At 45.3% G+C, this 27,084-nt stretch overlaps 2 protein-coding genes across 3 annotated transcripts in view; one reads left to right on the top strand and one right to left on the bottom strand.

Annotated features, from left to right (window-relative positions):
• LOC114641593 (zinc finger protein 383-like) overlaps nucleotides 1-15,310 on the top strand; it is a 175,347-nt gene extending 160,037 nt beyond the window's left edge. Inside the window, exons 1-3 of one of the 2 annotated variants that reach the window (XM_028790631.2) lie at nucleotides 2,844-3,167; nucleotides 7,711-8,247; nucleotides 13,592-15,310. In XM_028790631.2, the coding sequence (XP_028646464.1) occupies nucleotides 7,854-8,247; nucleotides 13,592-14,853 (1,656 nt within the window). In that variant the 5' untranslated portion in view covers nucleotides 2,844-3,167; nucleotides 7,711-7,853 and the 3' untranslated portion in view covers nucleotides 14,854-15,310. Of the gene's footprint in view, nucleotides 1-2,843; nucleotides 3,168-7,710; nucleotides 8,248-13,591 lie in introns of those variants that run through there. The other variant, XM_051927470.1, reaches the window with a different exon arrangement.
• Nucleotides 1-27,084, bottom strand: part of LOC114641595 (zinc finger protein 845-like) — a 78,183-nt gene that overhangs the window by 11,404 nt on the left and 39,695 nt on the right. The gene's annotated exons all lie outside the window — the stretch shown is intronic.

Genomic DNA, 27,084 nt, shown 5'->3' with positions numbered 1-27,084 from the left:
ATAAACGAAATTACAGTCACTTGCATAGAGAATGTACCTGACCTGAAACAGACAACTTTTGCTTTAATCCCACTTTGTATATTATTAATCTGAATATATAAAGCTACACAGAGTTAAAGATGCTAAGATTTGCACAGGATTAGAAATGAGGACATTAGAGGGTCAGCTCAGGTGGGACGGTTGGGATACAAAGTCAGAGAGGTGAGATGGCGCTGGTTTGGACATGTGCAGAGGAGAGATGCTGGGTATAATGAGTGAAGGGTGCTAAGGATAGAGCTGCCAGGGAAGAGGAACAGAGGAAGGCCTAAGAGAAGGTCTATGGATGTGTTGAGAGAGGACATGCAGGTGATGGAGGTGACTGAGCAAGATGATGAGGGCAGAAAGGTATGGAAGAAGATGACCCGCTGTGGCAACCCCTAATGGAAGCAGACAAAAGAAGAAGAAGATATAAAGCTACACATCCCGAACTGAGTAACTGACAAGAACAAAAATTCTTGGTTATGTGCCGACAACCTGAGGAAAGGCAGAATGCACTAATGGATTGATGTCATGGCTGACAGGTCAGATCGGGCAGCATGCACCGGTACAGTGGGTTGCCGCACTCACCACACGACGAAACATTTTCGGGATCCTGGGTAGTAAACCTCCAGGCAGACACGCAGCCCACTCCCACCCTGTAGTGGTGCTACTGGGTATTGAAACTTCAACTCCCAGCAGTCCCTGTAGTGGCTCCAATTGGTCATCTTCTGAGGGTGCAGGAGCTGTTGGGTACAAGGATGCCGGCATGACATTTAAAAGGGGGCTAAATGATGTTTCGTGTCCGGAGTTTCCTGTCTGTCTACCTTTGTGGATTCTTGTTTTGGGTGTATGGACTGTCTGGTGTCTTCCTGCACATGAGGGCTGTCCGAGGATTTGTGAGGAAAGGAACGCTCCTCATCCCATTCACTCGTCTTCACCTCATCAGGAAATCCAGGACTGAACTTTACGTTCCCAGAAAAACTGCTCAAAAAAATGAAAGGAACGCTTTGAAAACACCTCAGATCTCAGTGGGAAGAAGAATCCTGCTGGCTCTCTCTACTGCTATGGACTGATAAGGTGATGTGTGAGGAACGAAAGGATGGCAATGAAAATGATCAACCGACAGAGAGAGGGCTGAATTCAAAGACACCGTGAAAATCAAAGAGAACAAAATGATGTGACAGGCAGGCTGGCACAGGGCGCCCGCCAGTGATGGACTTGCCAATTCTGGTATTCTACAGAAAATGCCAATCGAGCTCCACGGTGCCGCCCTCATGAAGTCTGTTTCTGATTGTTTGGTCAGAGACATTCACACCAGTGGTCTGCCTGCTGGAGGTCATTTTGTAGGCTCTGCCAGTGCTCATCCTGTTCCACCTTGGCCAAAGGAGGAGATACCGGTGGGTCCTGCTGATGGGTTAAGGACCTTCTACAGACCTATCCAGCTCTTTTAAAGGAACTGCCTGTCTGTCTCCTGGAATCTCCTCCATGCCCTTGAGACTGTGCTGGGAAACGCAGCAAACCTTCTGGCAATGCCACGTATTGATGTGCCTGCCATCCTGTGCCACCAAACTCTGTAGGGTCCAGGTATGGCCTCATGCTACCAGTAGTGCCACTGATCGTAACCAAATGAAAAACGAGTGAGAAAACAGATAAGGAGGGAAAAACATCAGTGGCCTCCCTCCACCTATTAACCCATTCATACCTGTTTTGGGGGTCGTCTCATTGTTGCCCCTCTAATGCACCAAAGCAGCTGAAACTGATGAACAAGCCCCTCTGCTACTTCACTGAGCAGATCAATAGCCCAGAAGTTGATGCTATACTCTCATTCAAAAGTGAGGGTCATACAAACTACTGAGTATGATTTGGAGTTGGCCAAGTGGACTCGCCTGCCTGCCTGCCTGCCCCATCATTTGTTCCCTTTGATTTCCGGGGTGTCTTTGAGTTCAGCCCTCTCTCTGTCGGTTGATCATTTTCATTTCCATCCTTTCGTTCCTAACACATCACCATATCAGTCCATAGCAGTAGAGAGAGCCAGCAGGACTTTTCTCCCATTGAGATCTGATGTGTTTTCAATCTATCTAATATATATCTTTAATTTTTTTTTTTTTTTTTAATTAAATACTTGCTACTTTGGTGAAAAAGTAAAAATTTGACAAAATACTTCGATTTTGACTCAAGCATCATTTCGGAGTACTTTTTCCAAGTCTGCCCACCATTGTTATTGCCCTCCTCAGTGTTATTTCTGCCTTGTTCAAGATAAACTCCTATTGCACTTTCCCTAAAGTCTTCTGGGTGTCTGTGGAATTCAAATTCTCTTCTGGAAGTCCAATCAAACACGAGTGCGGCGTGTGCGAACGTGTCTTGTGATGGACTGGTTGTATTTGATACTACAAGTCTGAGCTAAGGACCCCCACAGCCCTCACCCGTGTCTACAGGGGTTACGGGGACACTCTGTTCGTATTGAAAAGGTTACTTGGTTTAAAGTCCTTGGGAAAATCCCGACCTGGGATCTCAGATTTTTGTGAATTCTTACGCACGTTAAACACGGACTGGATGACGAGCAGGGGACGGGACAGGCGCTTACACGGAAGTCTGGCGACCTGGGCCAGCGTGAACGTAAACGGAAGAGTAATAAAGGCGGAGCACATCACTAAAACTCATAGACTTTGCCGCAGCTCATTTTTGTTCTTCTTGTTTTCACATTCATCGCTCCTACGCGGCAGTTGCCATTCCGCCATTTCTGCCCCTGTTCTGCTCCACTTTCCTTTCGTTTCCCACCCGGTATTCTCACCCCACCCGACAAGCCCGTTACTCACCAGCACTCCTCCTCCTTGTCGTCTCGTCCCCTCTCTCTCTCTCTCTCTCGCTCGTCTTTCTTTTTTTTATTTCTTCTCCATTTTGCTGACACGCGCCTAGCATAGACGTCGGAATAGTCTGACGCTAAGAGCGGTAACTCCTCTGCGGATGCGCAGCGCGGTCACGAGTCATCGTCGCATGTTGATGACGTCACTGGTGTAGCTTTGTTTCCGTCTATTTCAAGAGTATCTGACTGCAGATCTGTCTGTTTCCTCGAGCTTACGGCTCACGCTTAGTGTGATACTCGTGTTCAGACTTCTATCAGACCACAAGAACAACGGAAAGTGCGCAAGGTATGACAATGACGGACGCGGGAGTCGAGTACGGGTGGGAATCAGGATAGGGAGACGCGCCGAGGGGCAATTTAATGGAGGCTTCATTGGTTTAATGCTAACCGCGCTCGGTACTCATTTCCAGTTGCTGTGTGAATGTTCTTACTCGGCGTTGGTGCGTTTTGAAGATGTCAGAGTCCCGATAATTCTGGAGCGCAAAAAAAGCTGTCAGTTGTATTGACCTCATCTTGCTCGTGCACTTTTGCCCGCCGTTTCTCCTGCTGATTTAACGCCGTCTTGCCCGCCGATCGCGGGCACGCGCAGCCGCTAAGTCACCTCGCCGCCTCTGTTGTGAAGTCTGCACTCCGATTTATGATATGAAGACATCGATGCCCTATGGAATTCGCTGTACTTTCTCACAGGAAGGGTCACTCATTCCCGACTGCTGCCTGCAAAATGAACATTGGATAGATAGAATTGTGCTCAGCTTCTTCAATACGTTTTGAAACAGTCTTTTATAACACTTGCTTCTTCTCTCTGTGCCCCTTCAACGAATCTGTCAGTGAGGACAATTATTACTATGGCTTTACAGTCTTTACTGTGGCTGCTGGCAACAACTGGAAGAATGAAAGTGGACACGATATCTTTACAACGCTCACGTGCGACCCTCAATAGGACATTTTACTATCTGACTGCTGGAGGGGACCTGCATTTCCATGGCGGGACTATGGCGGTGGAAATGTGTGTCACGTGCCTAGTGAACCTTGGAGGGATAACATTTTCCAACATCGATTTAAAAAGATTGTAGGAAGTCTCCTGTATCACTTACATTTCTACTGTGCCCCTCTTTTTACACTGGAAGAGACTTTTGTTTTTGCTGTTCTATCGTCTATTGTGGAGGGAGGCCACTGACATTTGTCCCCCCTCATCTGTTTTGTCACTCGTTTTACATTTGGCTACGGTCAGTGCCACTACTGGTAGCATGAGGCCATACCTGGACCCTATAGAGCTGACACAGGTAGTCCAACCTCTCCAGGATGGCACATCAATACCACGTGGCATTGCCAGAAGGTTTGCTGCGTCTCCCAGCACAGTCTCAAGGGCATGGAGGAGATTCCTGGAGACAGACAGGCAGTTCCTCTAGGAGAGCTGGACAGGGCCTCTCATATAAGGTCCTTAACCCATCAGCAGGACCCACCAGTATCTGCCCCTTTGGGCAAGGAGGAACAAGATGGACACTGGCAGAGCCTACAAAATGAACTCCAGCAGGCCATTGGTGTGAATGTCTCTGAGCAAACAATCAGAAACCAACTTCATGAGGGTGGCCTGAGGGCCTGACATCCTCTAGTGGGCACCGTGGAGCTCAATTGGCATTTGCCATAGAATACCAGAATTGTCAGGTCCACCACTGGCGGGCGCCCTGTGCTTTTCACAGATAAGAGCAGGTTCACCCTGAGCACGTGTGACAGACGTGAAAGGGCCTGGAGAAGCCATGGAGAACGTTATGCTGCCTGTGACATCGTTCAGCATGACCGGTTTAGTGGTCTGGGGCAGGGGAGAGGCATATCCATGGAGGGACGCACAGACCTGTACAGGCTAGACAACGGCACCTTGACTGCCATTAGGTATCAGGATGGAATCCTGTGATCCCTTGTCATACCCTATGCTAGTGCAGTGGCTCCTGGGTTCCTCCTGGGGTGCAATAATGCCAGGCCTCATATGGTGAAAGTATGAAGGAATTGATCCCATTGACTGCGATCCCTCATCCCCCCCAACGCTCACTCATCTGACCTCAAAGCAATAGAACACAACTGGGTGGGACATTATGTTACGGCCCATCAGACACCTCATCCTGCTCAGTGGTGCCCTGGTCCACATCTGGGAGGAGATCCCCCCAGGACACCGTCTGTTGTCTCATTAGGATGTTGTCAGTTTTTTGACGATGCGGGTTCTGCTCCAACTCCCATCTTGCTTTCGGGAGCCCTTGAACCCTGCACCGTCGGTAATGTCACCGATGAGCTTGGCAGCGAGGCATAACAAATGGAGCAAGGGGATGGTGTAAAAAAGCGCAATAGTGCTTTTATTAAAATCAAAACCGTGTCCAAGCAAAGTGCAGTGCATCAAAATCATTAAATAAATAACCCATTAAAATTGAAACGTGGAGGTTAAAACAATAAATAAATCCTTTTAAACGAGGTTTAAAACAACGGCTGGAAGCAGTCATTTAAGAAACACAAAGCCCGGTGTCGTCTTTTACCTGCCAGGCTCCCCTGCTTCTCCCATCTGGCTTCTCAACAGGGGAGTCGCCCTTCCTGCAGCTGACCTTCTCTCCGCTCATCTCATCTGGAGGCTTCCTGATCCCTGGCTCCGGTTTAGCACTCTCCAGACCGAGACTTCGGTCCCCCCCCCCCCCCCCCCCCCCCAACGACCAGGATGCTCATGTCGGAGAATCCATCACCCAAGCCACCTGACTCCCGCTGTCTTCTGTGGCAAGCCGCCCTTCTGCTGGTCACTCCTTCTCCTCAGAATGCTCAGCGGGAGCGACCACTACCGACTGCCCTAGGTGTTGGCCAAACACCCGGCTAGGGCTCAACTGTCCAGCTGCCTACGCTCTCTCTCTCGCTGTCTCTCACACACACACCGGCTTCCTCCACACTGCTTCCTGCTTTCGCACTCCTGCTTCTTCCTTTTCTTTTACTTTTTCTCATTCCTCCCTGCTAGCCGCCTCGTGCTTCTATTTAATATTACGGGGACGTGGATCAGCTCTGGCAATCGGACAGCTCCCGGGAACAATCACAGATGCGGACGATTCCTCACCTGTGCACTTAAGCAAGGACCACCCACATCACAAACTCCCCCGGGAAACACTCGGCCACACTACCATGCCCCCTTTCTAAGCCAGCGATTATTTATTTAAAAAGTGGCCTTTGACATGGAGGGGGGGGGGGGGGCATACAAACTACTGAGTACGATTTGGAGTTGCTGCAATGACATTTCGGCCAAATGGACTCGCCTGCCTGCCCCATCATTTTGTTCCCTTTTGATTTTCGGGGTGTCTTTGAGTTCAGCCCTCTCTCTGTCGGTTGATCATTTTCATTTAGATAGATAGATAGTTATTTTATTAATCCCAAGGGGAAATTCACATTCTCCAGCAGCAGCATACTGATACAAAAAAAAACAATATTAAATTAAAGATTGATAATAACTGCGGTGGGTTGGCACCCTGCCCGGGATTGGTTCCTGCCTTGTGCCCTGTGTTGGCTGGGATTGGCTCCGGCAGACCCCCGTGACCCTGTGTTCGGATTCAGCGGGTTGGAAAATGGATGGATGGATGGATAATAATGCAGGTAAAAACAGACAATAACTTTGTATAATGTTAACGTTTACCACCCCGGTGGAATTGCAGAGTCACATAGTGTGGTGGAGGAACGATCTCCTCAGTCTGTCAGTGGAGCAGGACGGTGACAGCAGTCTGTCGCTGAAGCTGCTCCTCTGTCTGGAGATGATCCTGTTTAGTTTTTACATTTATTTACTTATTTTTACATTTTTTACATTTCCATACTTTCGTTCCTCACACTTCACCATATCAGTCCATAGCAGTAGAGAGAGACAGCATTGAGATCTGAGGTGTTTTCAAAGTGGTCCTTTCATTATTTGAGCAGTTTATATACTTGCTGTGTAAGGCCGTGCTGTAAAAAGCCCGGACTCCTGGAAACCATGGATTCCTGCACTCCAATCCATCAATCTCATCACTTGTGTATTTGAGGCTCCTCTCCCGTTTCGTTTAGGCCCCCTTGTCTATCAGCGGCTATGCGGGTGACTTAGTTTCTGAGGGCGCCAAGCCTACTGACGCTCCCATCCACGTCCACATTTTTATTTTTCATATTTCTGCACCTGATGTGTGGCAGTTTAGTCTTAAGATGTTTTCAAATTCCTTGTCTGTTTGCTTTGCACCAGTTTGGGTGAGGATTCATTTCTTTGTTTCAATCTCCAGGTGGGCTCAATTGCGTTTCACGAGGTGAGCTCTCACACCCATGGGGGCATCGCAGACTCCTTGAGGTGGTTGAGAGGAGCTGTGCTTGTGCCCTTCTGCATTGTGCAGTAATCCGGTGGTTTGTCTGCCAAGCGGAATGCCTCCAATCTGATCGCTAGAAGAGGGCGTGGCGACGACGATGCGTTACTTCACATGCCGTTTCATCGGCGCAACTCCACTTCAGAAAATGGAAAACTCTGCCGAGGACACACGGTGGGGCGCTTCGTTATCATTTAGATGGCAGACCATCCTGTATTTCAAACCAGCACACGTCTAAGAGAAGGGATAAAATGCATTTTCAAATTTTCTCCTCTTTCCCTGTTCTTGGCTTTTTCTCTAACAACCGGACTTTGTGTTTTGTCTTAAGTAGGTTTTCACTACAAATCTGCTAAAATGGGGCATTCCCAGTATTTTAAATCTCTTCTAGTTTTTTTTTTTTTTTGTATTTGATAAACTGTACATTAAGTCTGAAAAGTGCTTACGTCGTTTTGGCAAGTGTATGAAGTAATTCTATCCCATTTCTATTTGCAGAGTTTAACGGAGCCACCTTCCCTTGTTTAAACCCCCCCCCCCACACCCAAAATGCCCCCCCAGGCCAGCGCTGCCCATGTGAGACGAGAATCTTAGAAGAGAAGAGGAGTCCCATAAAGGGAGTGAAGCATTTCATACAGAGCATGGCCTCGGCCAAAGAGGATGGCAGGGATGCGACGCTGGCTCACATTAAAGAAGAGGACTGTGAGTGGGGTGCGCCAGAGGATTTGTGTGTGAAACTGGAGGATTGCAAAGAAAGGATTTCAGCTTTCAAAGAGGAAGAGCCCAAGGGAGAGATTCTTGAGATCAAAGTCGAGGATTCAGAAGATTTGTCCGTTGGCCCTGAGCTGCCAAAGCCTGAAAGTGGACCTATTTTAAAGTGTTGTATTAGTGAAGAATGTCATTCCGGTTTACAGCCCTGGGCCACTAAATCTGGACAATGGGCCACCCAGCAGAATCTTCTAGAGCCGAAATCTGAGCCTGAAGAGAAAATCGAGGAAGGAGAAGAGCAGCAGTCATCTTGGAGTGTGGGAGCAAGTAAGTAACGTGATTAAATGTAAAAAGAAGGTGAGGCTGGTCACATTTTCAAATTCTCCCTGTGTTCGTCATGGGGTTTTTTTTTTTTTTTTTAGAGGGAATGGGAGAGAAGTGGAAGAGCAGAAGAAGTAAGTCATGTGGTTAAGCATAAAACAAAGTGAAACTGAGGTCATTTGCCAAGTCTTACGTGGTTGTTCTGTCATTTTTAGTAGGTAGAACTAAGAGTGAGATGCACATTTGATTAAATTTGAATGGAGGAGACGAGTTGCTTGGGTGCATGACGCCTAACAGTAGCTCACCTCGCAAATAAAAAATTGGTTTACACTCAGATTGTTTTGATCAATCTAAAGTGCCCAGCATGTGACTGTCTGCGTATAAAGCTCTGCCGTTGACCGTGAAGAAATCGTGTCAAGAAACGTTCACTTCCTCAGTGGTGGTGCTGCTGCTGCTGCAGTGAAGGCACACATGTACACCAAAGAGCACACAGTCGTTCCCTCTGCACAGTTCCATCAACGTAAGCGATTTTTAGTCAAACTCGGCAGACTTCTGCCGTATGAGTTTCCTTCAGATTGAGGGATTCACTTTTGGGGTGTCGTGTCCACAGACTCTCATTCTGTCACACATACACACACTGATATCTAAAAACTGTCAAGCTGTACACATTTTACGCAGCTCACATTGCTTTCCTTACGCTCATTATTATGTAATGTAAGCTGGCAGAATATGAGGGGAGGGTTTGATGATTCAGTGTACACTTAGGACTTTAACATACATCCCATAATATTGTCCCACACTCTTAATCCAACTGAGCATCACACATTGGAGGCCAGTGCCTATCCCAGAAGCATCAGACACCAGCACTGTAGGGTCCTATTAAAGATCAGGAGGCACATATTACCAGGCGTGTGTAACGCAGAGTAATCGCTACCATATCTGACTATACTTTTTGAATATTAATGTCTAACAGTATACATTTTAAACCATTAGCTATGCCACATACACTTCAGAAGAGGTCATCCACCCAAAGCTCGGTGTGTTCAGGCTCAGCCAGTACTTGGATGGGAGACCATCTAGGAAAACCTTGGATTGCTGCTTAAAGGGGTGTTGGTGTGGCCAGCAGGGGGCACTTACCCTTTGGTCACTGCTGTAAAAATGGCGCCATCCTTCAGATGAGACCTAAAACCGAGCTCCTGACTCTCTGTGATCATAAAAATTTCTTGGGGTATCCTTCGTGAAGAGTAAGGTGGGCTAAATTGCCCACCACAGCCTATTCATTCTGGCCCACTAATCATCCCCTCTCTGTCTCTCTCACTCCTTCACCATCTAACAGCTCATTTTTGGTGGGCGGACTGGCACAAAATTTGCTGCCATTCTTCGGATGAGACGTAAAACCGAGGTCCTGACTCTCTGTTGTCATAAAAATTCCCTGGGCCTCCTTAGTAAAGTGTAAGGTGGGCTAAATTGCCCACTACGGCCTAGTCATTCTGGCCCCCTAATCATCCCCTGTCTCTCTCTCTCTCACCCCTTCAGCACCTAACCGCTAACATGTGGTTGGAAGACTGGCACAAAAATGGCGGTCGTCATATCATCAATGTGGATTCCATACATTGGTGGTAGTTGAAGTGGCTGCCCACTCACTGTGTAAAACACTTTCAGTGGTGAGAAAGACACTATATAAATGTAAAGACATATTATTATTTATCATACAAGACCTTTTCTATGTAGGTAGTTCCTTGCTGTAATTCCAGAGCAGATGTTTTCCGACAAGGCCGGCTAGCCTGAGGGAATACAGAGCCATCAGCTCATATAACCTGACAGGTTTTGGGGATTTCAAAGAAGAGCTGGCGTCTCCTAAGGGAAAATCAACGCAGTCACGTAGAGAACACGCAAAGTCCACATGGACAATGACCTTCTTCTTCTTCTTTAGGCTGTTCCCGTTAGGGTTTGCCACAGCGGATCATCTTCTTCCATATCTTTCTGTCCTCTGTATCTTGTTCTGTCACACCCATCACCAGCATGTCCTCTCTCACCACATTCATAAACCTTCTCTTAGGCCTTTCTCTTCTCCTCTTTCCTGGCAGCTCTATCCTTAGCATCCTTCTCCAAATATACCCCTCATCTCTCCTCTGTACATGTCCAAACCAACACAATCTCACCTCTCTGACTTTGTCTCCCAACCGTCCAACTTGAGCTGACCCTCTAATGTCCTCATTTCTAATCCTGTCCATCCTTATCAACCCCAGTGCAAATCTTAGCATCTTTAACTCTGCTACCTCCAGCTCTGTCTCCTGCTTTCTGGTCCGTGCCACTGTCTCCAACCCATATAACATAGATGGTCTCACTACCATCCTGTAGACCTTCCCTTTCACTCTTGCTAATATCCGTCCATCAATTCCACCCTGCCTGCACTCTCTTCTTCACTTCTCTTCCACACTCCCCATTACTCTGTACTTTTGATCCCAAGTATTTAAACTCATCCACCTTCACCAACTCTACTCCCCTCATCCTCACCATTCCACTGACCTCCCTCTCATTCACACACATGTATTCTATCTTGGTGGTCCTACTGACATTCATTCCTCTCCTCTCATATCTCCACCTCTCCAGGGTCTCCTCAACCTGCTCCCTACTCTCACTACAGATCACAATGTCATCAGCAAACATCACAGTCCATGGGGACTCCTGTCTAATCTCATCTGTCCACCTGTCCATCACCATTGCAAATGAGAAAGGGCTCAGAGCCGATCCTTGATGTAATCCCACCTCCGTCACTCCTATCACAGACCTCACCACTGTCACACTTATCTCGTACATATCCTGTACAACTCTTACATACTTCTACTTCTCCATCAACACCCTCAGAGCAAACATTGCATCTGTGGTGTCTCTTTCTTGGCATGAAACCACCCTGCCGCTCACTAATCATCACCTCACATCTTAACTGAGCTTCCACTACTCTTTCTCATAACTTCATGCTGTGGCTCATCAATTTTATCCCCCTGTAGTTACTGCAGTCCTGCACATCCCCCTTATTCTTAAATATCGGCACCAGTACACTTCTTTTCCACTCCTCGGTCATCCTCTCACTTTCCAAGATTCCATTAAAAAAATCAGGTTATAATCTCCACTGCCTTCTCTCCTAAACACCTCCATGCTTCCACAGGTATGTCATCAGGACCAACGACCCTTCCATTCTTCATTCTCTTCATCGCTGTCCTTACTTCTTCCTTGCTAATCCATTGCACTTCCTGATTCACTATCTCCACATCATCCAACCTCTTCTCTATCTCGTTCTCTTTATTCATCAGCCTCTCAAAGTCCTCTTTCCATCTGCTCAACACACTCTCCTCACTTGTGAGTACGTTTCCATCTTTATCCTTTATCACCCTAACCTGCTGCACATCTTTCCCAGCTCGGCCTCTCTGTGTAGCCCACCGGTCCTTTTCTCCCTCCTTAATGTCCAACCTCTCATACAACTCATCATACACCTTTTCTTTAGCCTTCGCCACCTCTCTCTTCACCTTCTGCTTTATCTCCTTGTACTTTTGTCTACATTCTGCATCTCTCTGACTATCCCATTTCTTCTTCACCATCCTCTTCCTCTGTATACTCTCCTGTACTTCCCCATTCCACCACCAGGTTTCCTTTTCCTCCTTCCTCTGTCCAGATGTCACCCTTCTTGCTGTCACCCTTACTACTTCTGCTGTAGTTTCCCAGCTGTCTGGTAATTCTTCACTGCCACCCAGTGCCAGTCTTACCTCCTCCCTAAACTCCACATTGCAGTCTTCCTTTTTCATCTTCCACCATTTGATCCTTGGCTCTGCCCTCACTCTCCTCCTCTTCATGATCTCCAATGTCATCCTACAGACCACCATCCTATGCTGCTTAAATACGCTTTCCTTTGCAGTCTTCAATCTCCTTCAGATTGACTGTTCTGCATAGGACATCATCTACCTGTGTGCATCTTCCTCCACTCTTGTACATCACCCTGTGTTCCTCCCTCTTCTTAAAATATGTATTCACCACAGCCATGTCCATCCTTTTGGCAAAATCCACTATTCTCTGACCTTCTTCATTCCTCTCCTTGACACCATACATACCTACCCATCACCTCCTCATCTCCTCTGTTCCCTTCACCAACATGTCCATTGAAATCCACTCCAATCACACTTTCTGTTCATCACTTCATCCAACTCACTCCAAAAATCTGCTTTCTCCTCAATCGCACACCCAACTTGCAGAGCATATGCACTAACAACATTCATCATCACACCTCCAATTTCCAGCTTCATCATCCTCACTCTGCCTGACTCTCTTTTCACCTCCAAACACTCTTGACATGCTGTTCCTTCTGAATAACTCCTACCCCATTTCTCCTCCCATCCACACCATGATAGAACAATTTGAATCCTGTCCACATATTGATTATGCAAAATTTTACATCAGATGCCCTTCCTGACGTAACCCTCCCCATTTATCCAGGCTTGGGACTGGCACAAAAACACACTGGCTTGTGCATCCCCTGTAGCTGGGTTCCACATGGACAATGACCAAGTTCTGAATTTGCCTCTTGAGGCAGCTGTGTTATTTACTACACTACTACTACTGTTTCCATCCTAAATCATGTGCATATATTTATAGATTTCATTTCCATAAATACAAACTTGGTTTTTATACCATCGAAAACAATTAGCTAAATCACAAGAAAGAAGAGGAAACTCAAATTCCTGTCTCTTTCTTGTTATTGATGTAGTTAATCTGGTCCCCTACCCCTCTGTTACTCTACAGTCCATCACGATGGAGGCCAATGTCAACACTTCTGGAGGAATAAGACGTGGTGTGGGGGCCGAGACCATCATTATAGGCGACCCGTCCTTTGCAGGGGCCTGCTAAAGATTAGCAGGACAGAGATGAGAGGGAACAGTAAGAGCACTGAAAATAACAAAGAGTGAGGGGCAACAGGGACCACTGAAGATGGAGGGGCTTGAGCTCGAGTCTGCCCGAATCCACACTAAAGCCACACTGTGCCAGCTCCACTTTTCAGATTCTTTCTTCACTTGGGGCCACAGGCAGATTTGTAACCCAGGAATGGATGCCAGGCCACTGCCGGGCACACACATCCACACTCCAGCTGATCAGATCATGATTAGCACAGCTCAGACATCTGTGGCATACGAGAGCAAGGTGGACCAATTGACCAGACGCTGGGAGAACACAGATGGCCTCCAAACACAAATTAGACATGAGCAGGAATGGAATCTCAGTGTGAGAAAGCAGCAATAACCAAAGTGGTGGGTACCATTTTATAACGATTAATTAAAATAACCTGTTTGTGTTACTGCAGATATCTCAGAGAATTGCAGCTTCCCCGTGTCTTCGTTTGCTCAGACTTCTCCTCAGTGCGGACTGAAGCAGAAACAGGACAATGGGAAGATGAAGAAATCATCAAGAAGATCAAAGACATCAACTTCTCTGCAGACAACTTCACCAAATGTTGTAAAACTGACTCCGATGGAAGTCATCACCCCTAACCGACCGCAAGGACTTAACGCAGACCAAGAGGCTTTATACACCGGCAAAAAATGTGAAAAAGCCTTTAGAAACAAATCTGACTGTAAAGGTAAGTCGATGCATACAATTCAGAAGCCGTATGCCTGTTCTGAATGTGGCAAACTATTTCCACACAGAAACCGCCTTCAGACGCATAAAAGAATTCACACTGGAGAAAAGCCCTACCATTGTGCAGAGTGTGGCAGGCAGTTCCCCCATAACAGCGCTCTTCAGCGGCACACACGCGTTCATACCGGAGAGAAGCCGTATGGATGTGCCGAATGCGGAAAAACATTTTCTCATTACAGCAGTCTTCATAATCATTCAAAAATTCACATGGGAGAAAAGCCTTATTGCTGTTCTGAATGTGGTAAAGGATTCTCCTTTTTAGGTAATTTCCATAATCACTTGAGAATTCACAGTGGTGAGAAGCCTTATTGTTGCAGTGAATGTGGTAAACGGTTCATACAAGCAAGCGATCTACGGAGGCACATCAGAATTCACACTGGAGAGAAACCTCACTGTTGTTCGGAATGTGGCAAGCGATTCTCTTTGTCGAGCGCTCTTCAGAAGCACACGCGAATTCACACGGGAGAAAAGCCATACGGCTGTTCTGAATGTGGCAAACGATTCACGGATAGTAGTGCTCTTCACAGCCACAGCAGATTCCACACGGGAGAAAAGCCGTATTGCTGTTCGGAATGTGGCAGACGATGTGCTAATCCTAGCAGTCTCCAGAGACACATGAGAATTCATACTGGAGAAAGGCCATGTTCTTGTTCTGAATGTGGCAAGCAATTCTTTGACCTGAACACTCTTCAGCGGCACACGCGGATTCATACGGGAGAGAAGCCTTATTGCTGCTCTGAGTGTGGCAAACAATTTGCTGACCGTAGCACTCTCCGGCAGCACACGCGGATTCATACTGGAGAGAAGCCGTATTGCTGCTCCGAATGTGGTAAACGCTTTTCACAAATGAGCAACCTTAACTACCACTCAAATATCCACGCTCGAGAGAAACAGAGAACTGATGTAGGTGTGGAAAAAAACGCCTGAAACCATTCTGGGTTGCCAAGCTCAGAAAATCACCTCAAAAAAAAAAAAGCTTCCAGAATGTTCTTGTCTCCCTAACAATTAGCGCCACTCTGTACAAACTGCAAAAAGAGGCAACATTAGAAACAGTTCAGGTGCTACAGCATGACCATGCTGCAAATTTACAGCACAAACAGTTACAGTGGTCGGTAATTCCATGTCCCACTTCTGGATGTCATCGTCACAGATTTTAATGAAACTTGGCCTGCTGATTTGGTCATTTGAGTAACCCATGGAACTGAAATTGCACGTATCTTGGATCAAAATTAAGGGAAGTTTAAGCTAAGAAAAGTGTGAACTTATGGAGGTGTGTGGTGGGGGCGGGGGGTATGACTGGCTGCCTATTCGTTGTACAGAAATGGTTCCCCTATTGTTTTAAAGTGCTTTTCCAGCTCTTATATTTTGTGTAAATTTTATGCTGTCCCCAAAATGAAAAATGACCATGTTATGAGTGATTATGATGTTAAAAATTGAATAGCAAAAAATTATATATTTTAAAATTGGTCCATTTTTTTTACTAAGGCTAGCTTATAATGTCATGAACCTCTCCAGAAAATGTGGCCTTTGGTTTTTGAGTCCTTGCTGAGCTCTCATTACTTACAGGTGGCATCACCTGGTTTCATATCACTAATGGACCTTTCTCATGGCAGCTATATTGACCTGAAATCTTATGGCAAGCACAGGTGTAAGTAATGACGTTAATGAAGGTCCAAGTTATGCTACACTGAAATGGAGCAGAAGCTTCATCAATATCATCAGTGACACCTGTGCCTGCCACACTATTTGGCTGCTGTGAGAAGGTCCCATTCCACTGTGGCTAATAAATGTCAAAACTCCACCCCACATTCATCAAAGGGGAGTGAGGTCAAAATTGGTCATTTTTTTTTTTTTTTTTTACTAAAGTTAGCTTATCATGTCATGAACATCTCCAGAAAGTGTGGCCTTTGGTTTGTGAGTCGTTGCTGAGCTCTCATTCCTTATCTGACGTGTGCATCAAAGCCACAATTCCTGCCAGTGCTGCTGAAGAGCAGTTAGTGATCAGGGAGAGGTACTGAAGGGTTATCGGGGTTCATGAAAAATAACACTACGGCCAGAACTAGCAGTGAAAATATCAGTTAGTCATTATCCAACCCACTATATCCTAACACAGGGTCATGGGGGTCTGCTGGAGCCAATCCCAGCCAGTACAGGGTGCAAGGCAGGAAACAAACCCCACACACACCAATCATACACTAGGGACAACTTAGGATCGCCAATGCACCTAACCTGCATGTCTTTGGACTGTGGGAGGAAACCTACGCAGACACGGGGAGAACACGCAAACTCCACGCAGGGAGGACCTGGGAAGTGAACCCAGGCTTCCCTCCAGCGAGGCAGCAGTGCTACCACCGTGCCACCCTGTCAATAAAGTACATAAAGTAATTGACAAAAGCATTACTGAACAAATCGAGAAACCTCCCCAGCTCTGCAGTTCAGTAGCTCCGCTGGACAGCCAATTGGATTGCACCTTTATGTCACCTGGTTTTACTTGATTTAAGTCAGATAACTCCTCCCTCTAACCCTGTTCAGAGCCATAGTGGATCCAGGCGTTATCACTGACAGGGACGTGCGGTCAGTTGGAGGCAGGTGAGCCTCGCATGTCATCATGAAAAGTAAAAACTAATAATGATCACATAAAATAAATGTGTCCACTGGTCTGTGCTGCAAGTTTGTTTTCTGTATGATTCCAATGTTTTTGATCATTTTGATAGTCAAAATCGCTGAATTGTTGAATGAGAGCTTTATGTTTACTTGTGATGTTCACCCCTCGGTATTTAAACTGATCTGCGATGATTAAAGGGAAGGTGTCCAATCTGATATTGTGTGCTGGAGAGCTTACTGGATAGAGGACACTTTTTGTCAAATTAATTCTGAGACCAGAAATCTTTTGAAATTCTATTAGTGCTGTTAGGACTGCAGGCACAATATTTTGTGGGTCCGATATATACAGTACCATATCATACAATACAATACAATTCAATACAGTTTATTTATGTGTAGCCCAAAATCGCACAAGAAGTGCCGCAATGGGCTTTAACAGGCCCTGCCTCTTGACAGCCCCCCAGCCTTGACTCTCTAAGAAGACAAAGAAAACCCTTGTAGGGAATAAATGGAAGAAACCTTGGGAAAGACTAATCAAATTCCAGGTAGGTTGGGCGTGCATGTGGGTGCATAGAGAGAAATTTTCTGTTCAAGTCCTTCTCTGATAATCCCCTTTATCTGATAAGCATTTCGACAGTGGACCACCAGTGGCTCAAATTCAAATGCAAAAAGCATCCATCCATCCATTTTCCAACTCGCTGAATCCGAACACAGGGTCACGGGGGTCTGCTGGAGCCAATCCCAGCCAACACAGGGCACGGGGCAGGAACCAATCCCGGGCAGGGTGCCAACCCACCACAGTGCAAAAAGCATTTCCTGTTCAAACACACGGGAGAAACGCGAAGTGCGGCGGCGACGAGTCTCGCCTCCTCTCGGACTGCGCTCTCCTCACACACTGCAATTGGCGCGTGCCTGTCGCTGTCTCTCTGTATGCCGCCAGTATAAGGTTTGCAGACACGTTTGTTACACACCCTGACTTTCCGCAGTCTGGCTAATATCTGTAATGAATATGTGTGACATATTTAGTCTTTCTGATCAGACATCAAACCGCAGTGAAAAGGCACAAGGCGCGGCAGACAGTACCGTGCCGTCCTGAAGGGGGCGCATGTGAGTCCAGCAAGTGCGCATTCCTGCTGTCAAGCAGAGGCGCCAATGAGTCAGCGACATCAGAAAGTCACGTGCACTGCGGCGGTCCGTTTAGTTTGATTTTTTGTTCTGACTGACTGCCAAAATGGAAGATTAATATTTTTAAAACTAAAGGATAATACCGGTGTGTGTGTGTGTGTGTGTAAAGAATGCTGATGAGATATGAAACATAACCAGTAGTCAATGTGCATGTTGCCAAATGAATAGTGACTAAGCGGCTCTTTGGGGTTCATATATTTGTAACTCTGACTCTGAAGGAGTCCGTGAATCACCAGCTGTGAACCTCACCGCACGTCACTGAACCACAGTTTGTGATTCCAATAATTGTGATCATTTTTATAGTCAAAATTGTTGAATTGGTACATTTCCTGTTCAAATACGCGACGAGCTTCACCACCTCTCGGACTGCGCTCTCCTCACACACAGGGTGATGCGCGTGCCTGTCGGTGTCTCTCTGTGTGTCGCCAATATAAGGTTTGCAGACACGTTTATTATACACCCTGACTTTCCGCAATCTGGCTAATATCTTTAATGAATGTGTGTGACATATTTAGTCTTACTGATCCTACAGAAAGCCGCAATGAAAAGGCACGGGGCGCGGCAGACAGTATCGTGCCGTCCTGAAGGGGGCGCATGTAAGCCTAACAGGTGCTCATTGCCGCCGATAAGTCAGCGACATCCGAAAGTCACGTGCACTGCAGCGGGCCGTTTATTTTTATTTATTTATTTTTTTGTTCGGACTGACTTCCAAAATGCAAGATTAAGACTTTTAAAAACTACAGGAAAATAAGGAGGACTTTTACAAGAAAGTGACTGAGATTTTCGTGGAGACGGAAAGGCGCATGGACTTCATTTACAAATAAAGGTAAGACTATAAACGGTTTTCAAAGAAATAAAACAATCAAAAATGTAAAAACTATATTTTGACCTTAAATAAAATATTCTTTAGTTTTTCTTTTTATCCTTTTGTTGAACCGTCTGTATTAAATTTGATTAAAGCATCAGAATTAAAAGCTTTTAAAAACAAATACATATTTAAATTAAGGTCAAAATTGCAGTCCGTTTTTGTGCACACCAATCTATACTTTCATTTGTATTGAATGAGTTTGAATTGTGGAATTGTAACGGCGAGTTTAGAACACGTGGAGGGTGAGGAGCAAATGCGCTGTCTCTCTCTCGCCGTTCTTTATCAGCCAAATATGCGCCTCACCTGTCTATGTGTGTGTAAAGAATGCTGATGAGATAAGAAACATAACCAGTAGTCAATGTGCATGCTGCCAAATGAATAGTGAATAAGCGGCTCTTTGGGGTTCATATATTTGTAACTCTGACTCTGAAGGAGTCCGTGAATCACCAGCTGTGAACCTCACCGCACGTCACTGAACCACAGTTTGTGATTCCAATAATTGTGATCATTTTTATAGTCAAAATTGTTGAATTGGTACATTTCCTGTTCAAATACGCGGGGTGCGGCAGCAACGAGCTTCACCACCTCTCGGACTGCGCTCTCCTCATACACAGGGTGATGCGCGTGCCTGTCACTGTCTCTCTGTATATTGCCGATATAAGGTTTGCAGACACGTTTATTATACACCTTGACTTTCCGCAGTCTGGCTAATATCTTTAATGAATATGTGTGACAGATTTAGTCTTACTGATCCTGCAGAAAACCGCAGTGAAAAGGCACGAGGCGCGGCAGACAGTACCGTGCCGTCCTGAAGGGGGCGCATGTGAGCCCAACGGGTGCTCATTGCTGCTGACTCAGAGGCGCTGATAAGTCCGCGATATTAGAAAGTCAAGCGCACTGCAGCGGGCCCTTTATTTTTATTTATTTATTTTTGTTCGGACTGACTTCCAAAATGCAAGATTAAGACTTTTAAAAACTATAGGAAAATAAGGAGGACTTTTACAAGAAAGTGACGGAGATTTTCGTGGAGACGAAAAGGCGCATGGACTTCATTTACAAATATAAGGTAAGACTATTTTATAAAAAATGAAAATAAAAACAAAAAAATTAAAAACTACATTTTGACCTTAAATAAAATATCCTTTAGTTTTTCTTGTTATCCTTTTGTTGAACAGTCTGTATTAAATTTGATTAAAGCATCAGAATTAAAAGCTTTTAAAAACAGGTACATGTTTAAATTAAGGTCAAAATTGAAATCCGTTTTTTTTTTTGTACACCAATCTATACTTTCATTTGTATTGAATGAGTTTGAATTGTGGAATTGTAACGGCGAGTTTAGAACACGTGGAGGGTGGGGAGGAAATGCGCTTTCTCCGCTTTCTCTCGCCGTTCTTTATCAGCCAAATATGCGCCTTACCTGTCTATGTGTGTGTAAAGAGTGCTGATGAAATAAGAAACATCACCAGTAGTCAATGTGTATGCTGCCATTTGAATAGTGAAAAAGCGACTCTTTGATTTGTAAATCTGACTTTGAAGGAGTTTGTGACTCACCAGCTGTGAACCTCACCGCACGTCACTGATCACTGACGTACAGTATAATATAAAGAGACAATCTCCTCAGTGGTGTGGAGCTCTGGAGGTCTGCAGCTTAGAGTTTATTGGAATGACCACATACCAATAATCGGCACCTCCAAATCTGCGGTCCTGGTTCTCAGCCGGAAAAAGGGTCGAGTGCCCGCTCCAGATTGGGGACAGGGGTCTGTCTCAAGAGGGCGAGTTTAAGTATCGTGGGACCGTAATTCAAGAGTGACGGACAAAGGGAGTAGGGCAGCGTTTCTCAACCTTGAAGTATTTGCGACCCGAGTTTTCATAACGGTTTTAATCGCGCCCCCCCTAATGTTTTTTTTTTTTTTTGAAAGGAGCCCACTAATACCAATTTGTTCTTTTTTAATTAGTGATATATCATAGATGCATATTTTATTATACCTACTGTGACAGTTTAAGGGTCCCCGTGACCCCTTGAACCCTCAGACCAAACACCAGATAAAAGTCCAAAATGAATATTTATTACTAGCCAACCCGCGGCGTAACATACGCCGCATAATTAGGTATTGATGGGTGAACACTTGCTGAACGACACAGTTGTCCAAATGGGGTGGGTTTGTGGATACCACTGTGAGTGAATGAAAAGATGGACCTCTGGAGAGAGCAACATACAATTGTCCGTGACTGAAAGCGGGATCGTCTGTGACGATGGAGGCCACGCTGGTGAAAGTTACTTCGTCGGTAGGGATAAGTTTCAGCACTTGTTCATTAAGGTGTAGCGAGTCTTCGTTGTTGACTTAATATAGCTTGCGTACTGAGTTGTTCCGGAGTCACAGTTGAGAAACACTTTTTTAATGTCTTTTAAGCACAGGGAAAAAAATTAACATGTGAAACATCCGTAATGTAATAAGCCACCAAGAAAAGTAACATTGCAACAATGCACGCTACGACCCGATCGCTGTAAACAGAAGTGAAAGCAAAATCGAGGCCGGTGCATTCTTTGACTGCCTTGTAGTGTAATGGTAGTGCTGCTGTTTTGCAGTAAGGAGACTGTGGAAGATTTTGGGTTCGCTTCCCGGTTTCTCCCTGTGTGGATAGCGCTTTGAATACTGAAAACACCGGTATATCAATGTAATGAAGTATTATTATTCTTATGCGTCCAGCGCTCTCTCTCTCCCGTGTCTGTATGCGTGTGTGTGTCGCTCGCTCTCTCTCACTCGCTGCACGTGTTCCTGCAGGCATACCAGTAAGTGAATGAAAAGATGGAACTCTGGAGAGAGCATCATACAACTGTCCGTGACTGAAAACTGGTTTTGTCAGATACATGCACATCTTTTTGAAAGTTTGGCCCTGTGCCTTATCAATTGTCATCGCAAAGGCAAATCTAACAGGAAATTGTCTTCGTGTTAAAGTAAAAGGCAAATTATCCGCGACAAACTGTTTTACACGCTGCATACCAACCCGCGGCGTAGTACACGCCGCTTTTTTAATGTTTTTTAAGCAGAGGGAAAAAATGAACATTTGCAAAATCCGTAACGCCGCTTTCAGTAAGTACAATGCACACGCGTTTAATTTGTCAGCCACTTTTTGCCAGCAGTCTTTTCTGGTTTGGGCTGCTTTTGCAGTGTTACCGCTTGTGCATATTAAATCTTGAAATCCTTCGAGTAACTAATTAACTAACTAACACCCACCCAGCTTGTGAGAAAAAAATGTGCCCGTTCTTTCATCATTTTGTTGCAGCCTATCAAAGACTTGCTGATCATGTTTTCTAAACTCCATATACAGTGGAACCTCGGTTCACAACCATAATTTGTTCCAAACCTCTGGTCGTAAACCGATTTGGTCGTGAACCGAAGCAATTTCCCCCATAGGATTGCATGTAAATACAATTAATCCATTCCAGACCATACGAACTGTATGTAAATATATTTTTTTAAAGATTTTTAAGCACAATTATAGTTAATTATTACACCATAGAATGCACAGTGTAATAGTAAAAACATTGAATAACACTGACATAAACACCCAGGCTCCCTGCTCAGCTGCATGCACAGGCTCTCTCTCTCTCAGCAGCACCCGAGCCTCCCCAGCCCCCCCCCCCCCCCCCTCTCTCATCAGCACGCGAGCCCCCACCCCCTCTGTCTCTCTGCTTTGGGCATTTCTCCCCTGTGTAGTGTGTGAGCGAATGAGGAGAGAGAGAGAGAGAGAAAGCCTGTACGTTAGAGTGAGCGAGATCAGGCTCGAAGGCAATGTGTTCCTGTGGTATAGCAGGTCCATAGCTCCCCTTCAAAAGGCCATTTTTAATCAGGCGACTGACAGCAGTGGAGTCAGGCACAGAGAAGGTTAGCTGCTGAGAGAGCGTCTCGACTGTTGCAGGGCCTGAAGCAGGTGAGACGCTAATGAAAAAGAGGCACAGGGCTTATTGATTTTTAAAGACTGCTTCCTTCATTGTGTTTTAACTTCAGTTTTAAAGGATTGAGCGGCTTTCTCTTGCGCTGCCTGTGTGTGCCTCTGTCTCTCTCTGGCGTTGCCTCTGTGTGTGCGCGGCTCTCTCTATCGCGCTGCCTGTGTGTGCCTCTGTCTCTGTCTCTGTCGCTGCCTCTGTGTGAACCAAGGTTCCACTGAGGTTGACTAATGAAAAGTCAACGTGGCTCAGAGCTGCAAGTGTACTGTGGCACAGACAAACAGAAATGACGGCATGTTTCCCTTGGCGTCGCGTCCGAGTTGGTGGACGTGACTGTGATTCTTTCGTCGTATCCAATGGTCTAAGAGTTGGTGGGCGTGGCTCCTTCCTGCATGCGCCATTGGCGTCTTACTTGTCGGCGGTTTAGTGAATCCACGCCCCTTCCGGCGTGCTTTCCATGGTCGGCTACTTGTCTTCTAGCTTAGTGAATTATATATATAGAAGATAATAATAAGTGCACAAAGCACCCTTCTCTCCACAATCCTTAATTAATCAATAATCACAATCCTCCACTCCCAGACGCGTTGCCACCCTTCCACCCAGCTCAGCTCATCCATCTGGGATTTCCCAGAGTCCTTTATAGTCCTCGACCCGGAAGTGCTTCTGAGCCCTCAGTCCATGTGATTATCCAGCACTTCCGGGTCAGGTAAAAACTTCTCTTTTTTTCTTCAGCCCGGAAGTATATCATTTCTTCCATTCCCGTGACTTGGAAATACTTCCGGGCTATACGGAAAATATAAATCCCTGGGCCTCCCTGCAGCGACTCCTGGCGGCCCCCATGGTATCCAGCAGGGCTGTGCATTACAACTCCACTGTCCATGAGGCCCTGCTGGAATTTGGGGCACCTCCATGTTGCAGGTGGGGCTCCATCTGGCGGCCTGGGGGTATTGGCCGGGATGAACGGCCTGCTATATCCCACACTGCTTAACTTTTATCGACGTTTATCTAACTCTATATTTATTTTTCTAGTATCAGAATGCAGTTTAAGTTAATTTGTTTTGGTTTCAATAGATGGATTTTTCATTTTTTTATTCTTTCCCCCTTTTTGTTACTTCGTGCCCCCCTAGGGGTGCCCGCCCCACAGTATGAGAACCACTGGTGTAGAGGGAGCTGAGCTGGACGGCAACTTACTGGTCTGTCTGCATTTGTGTCCTCAGCTATGGTCGCAATCTTGGGCGTAGTGATCGAAAGAACTAGATCACGGAAACGAGTGGCAGAAATGAGTTTTCTTTTGCAGGGTGTCTGGGCTCAGCCTTAGAGATTGGGTGAGAAGCACAGACATTAGATAGGAGCTCAAAATAAGAGTTGCTGCTTCTGGAAAGGAAAAATAAAATAGATAGATAGATAGATGTGAAAGGCGCTATATGATAGAGAGAAATAGATGTAGGTGGCACGGTGGCACACTGGTAGCACTGCAGCCTCACAGTTAGGAGACCTGTGGTTCTCTTCCCGGGTCCTCCCTGCGTGGAGTTTGCATGTTCTCCCCGTGTCTGTGTGGGTTTCCTCCCACAGTCCAAACACATGCAGGTGAGGTGCATTGGCGATCCTAAATTGTCCCTAGTGTGTGTGGGTGTGTGTGCCCTTTTTGTGGGCTGGCACCCTGCCCGGGGTTTATTTCCTGCCTTGCGCTCTGTGTTGGCTGGGTTTGGCTCCAGCAGACCCCCGTGACCCTGTAGTTAGGTTGGATAATGGATGGATGGATGGATGCTTCTGTGCATTGAAAAGAGCCAGAAGAGGTGTTTTGGGGAACTGATTAAGGATGCCTCCTTAGGAACCTGGGAAGAGATTTTGGGGCAGACTTGTTAGACGTGGGATAGATTATATCAATTGGCTGGCCTGGGAACACTTTGTTATCCCTGCAGAGGAGTAGGAGGAGGTAAAGGAATTTATAATCATAGTTGCTTGGACTGCTGCTTCTGTCACCCGGACATGAATAAGTGGCAGGTGGTGGATGGATGGATAAACATATTTCAAAGAAATTACCCTTCTAGGTCCTATGATCTGCTGTGGCAAACCCTAACGGGAGCAGCCAAAAGATGAAGAAGAAGATCCTGGGAAATTGTGGGAAACCAAGCATTCAGTTGACATCTGTGGAGTGGACTGGAGCTCAGCCAGAGACAGAATGCACTCCAGGTCTAAATGAGCCAAGAAGTCCATAATTCAACTAAAAGTGTGTTTCAGAGATCACATTAATCTCAATAAAGTTAGCTAAAACATACCCAGAGCGAGACCCCCATCTCGAGCTTCACACATGAGCAGGATACATGTTTTAGGAATGCACTAAATTAACAAAAATCTTTACCTACTTGTCTGACAGACTTGGTGTTACAAATCACATCTATTTCATTAGTGGGGATATCTGGGGGACTCCTGGGTGGCATTACAGTGCATTGAGAGAAATCGTTTACCATAGCTGAGACCACACATCGAGCACAGAGGCTTATCGGGGGGAATCACAACACACCTAATAGAGCGCAGCAGGTGAGTGACATTCGGCTTCCCTCACACTGGAAAATAAACTGGCGAGGATTCGTCAACAGCCTCTTTAAGACATGGTGGGGGTTCATCACAATTATTTTAGAAAAAGCATGGTGGTGCCTCTCTTATGTTATTAATTGTTACATTAAATGATTACTTGTTTGGTCTTAAACGGTGACACAATGGAAAACAAATACAGTTTTATTTTTACCTCCTCTTTTGCTTGATCAGCTGCTGCATTGCTTGCTGCTGCTGCCGTTTCATGTGATTTACATCTCGTGGGGCGTTTCGATCATTTAAAAGCCTGTACAGTGGCTGTTCTACTCTTTGTCTTTTATTTCCGGCCCAGGGTGTGGTTAAATCTCGCGGGACGTGAGTTGTTGATATTTTTTAGTTTAGAATTTAAAAACGAAGTAATAATCTGAAAATCTAACAACATCACATTAAAGCTATAGGGTTAAATGAAGGAAAGAGACTTTCGATGATGAAGAGTTTTTGGATCTCCACAGGATTTCTCAAGAACATTTAGCAGGAAGAGAGCCGAGAGAGAGAATAACTTCAGCTGAAGAAGGTTCAGTGAGAGGGAGGAAAGATCAAGCAGAAGAAACTGGTGAGATGAGAGAGGATTGTGGAAGGCAGAGAAAGGGCAACAATGGACCAAAAAGGGGCTATGATGGGACATTCCCAAAACATGAGGCGAAAAGTGCCCCCAGATTGACACCAATGGCATGAAGGGTTTGGATAAATCCACGATACGTCATTTATGTGGCTTAGAATATAATCTGTGAGCAATCTTACATTGTAAAATATTTTGGAGATTTGGATTTCCCACAACGATAGCAACAAGCAGCCCCAGACAGATCACATCGCTAAAATGACCGAATGGGCAAAGCCTGACGTGAGGGGTCTCTCCAAAGTGCATCTTGAGTTGCAGTCGGTTGGGGGGACAAGATAAAGAAAATTTACAGGTCTTAAGAATGATGATAGAGATAGATAGATAGATAGCATAGTCGGCAGGATTAGATACTGTAGATAGATAGATAGCATAGTTGGCAGGATTAGATACTGTAGATAGATAGATAGATAGCATAGTTGGCAGGATTAGATAGATAGATAGATAGATAGATAGATAGATAGATAGATAGATAGATAGATAGATAGATAGATAGATAGATAGATACTTTATTAATCCCAAGGGGAAATTCACTTACTCCAGCAGCACCTTACTGATACAAAAAAACAATATTAAATTAAAGATTGATAAAAATAGAAAAATAAAAGTAGATAGATAGAAAGATAGTGTAGTTGGCAGGATTAGATAGATAGATAGCATAGTTGGCAGGATTAGATAGATAGATAGCGTATTTGGCAGGATTAGATAGATATATAGATAGCGTAGTTGGCAGGATTAGATAGATAGCATATTTGGCAGGATTAGATAGATAGATAGATAGATAGATAGATAGATAGATAGATAGATAGATAGATAGATAGATAGATAGATAGATAGATAGATAGCGTAGTTGGCAGGATTAGATAGATAGCATATTTGGCAGGGATAGATAGACAGATAGATAGATAGCATAGTTGGCAGGATTAGATACATAGATAGATAGATAGAGAGATGGATAGCGTAGTTCGCAGGATTAGATAGCATATTTGGCAGGATTAGATAGATAGATAGATAGATAGATAGATAGATAGATAGCGTAGTTGGCAGGATTAGATAGATAGCATTTTTGGCAGGATTAGATAGATAGATAGATAGATAGATAGATAGATAGATAGCGTAGTTGGCAGGATTAGATAGATAGATAGCATATTTGGCAGGATTAGATAGATATATAGATAGCGTAGTTGGCAGGATTAGATAGATAGATAGACAGATAGATAGCGTAGTTGGCAGGATTAGATAGATAGACAGATAGATAGATAGCATAGTTGGCAGGATTAGATACATAGATAGATAGATAGAGAGATGGATAGCGTAGTTCGCAGGATTAGATAGCATATT

This window comes from Erpetoichthys calabaricus, chromosome 5 (genome assembly GCF_900747795.2).
Source record: "Erpetoichthys calabaricus chromosome 5, fErpCal1.3, whole genome shotgun sequence".
In the NCBI taxonomy this organism is placed as follows: domain Eukaryota; kingdom Metazoa; phylum Chordata; class Cladistia; order Polypteriformes; family Polypteridae; genus Erpetoichthys; species Erpetoichthys calabaricus.
Note: the sequence above shows the minus strand (reverse complement) of the source record. Positions and strands in the feature narration are given on the sequence as shown.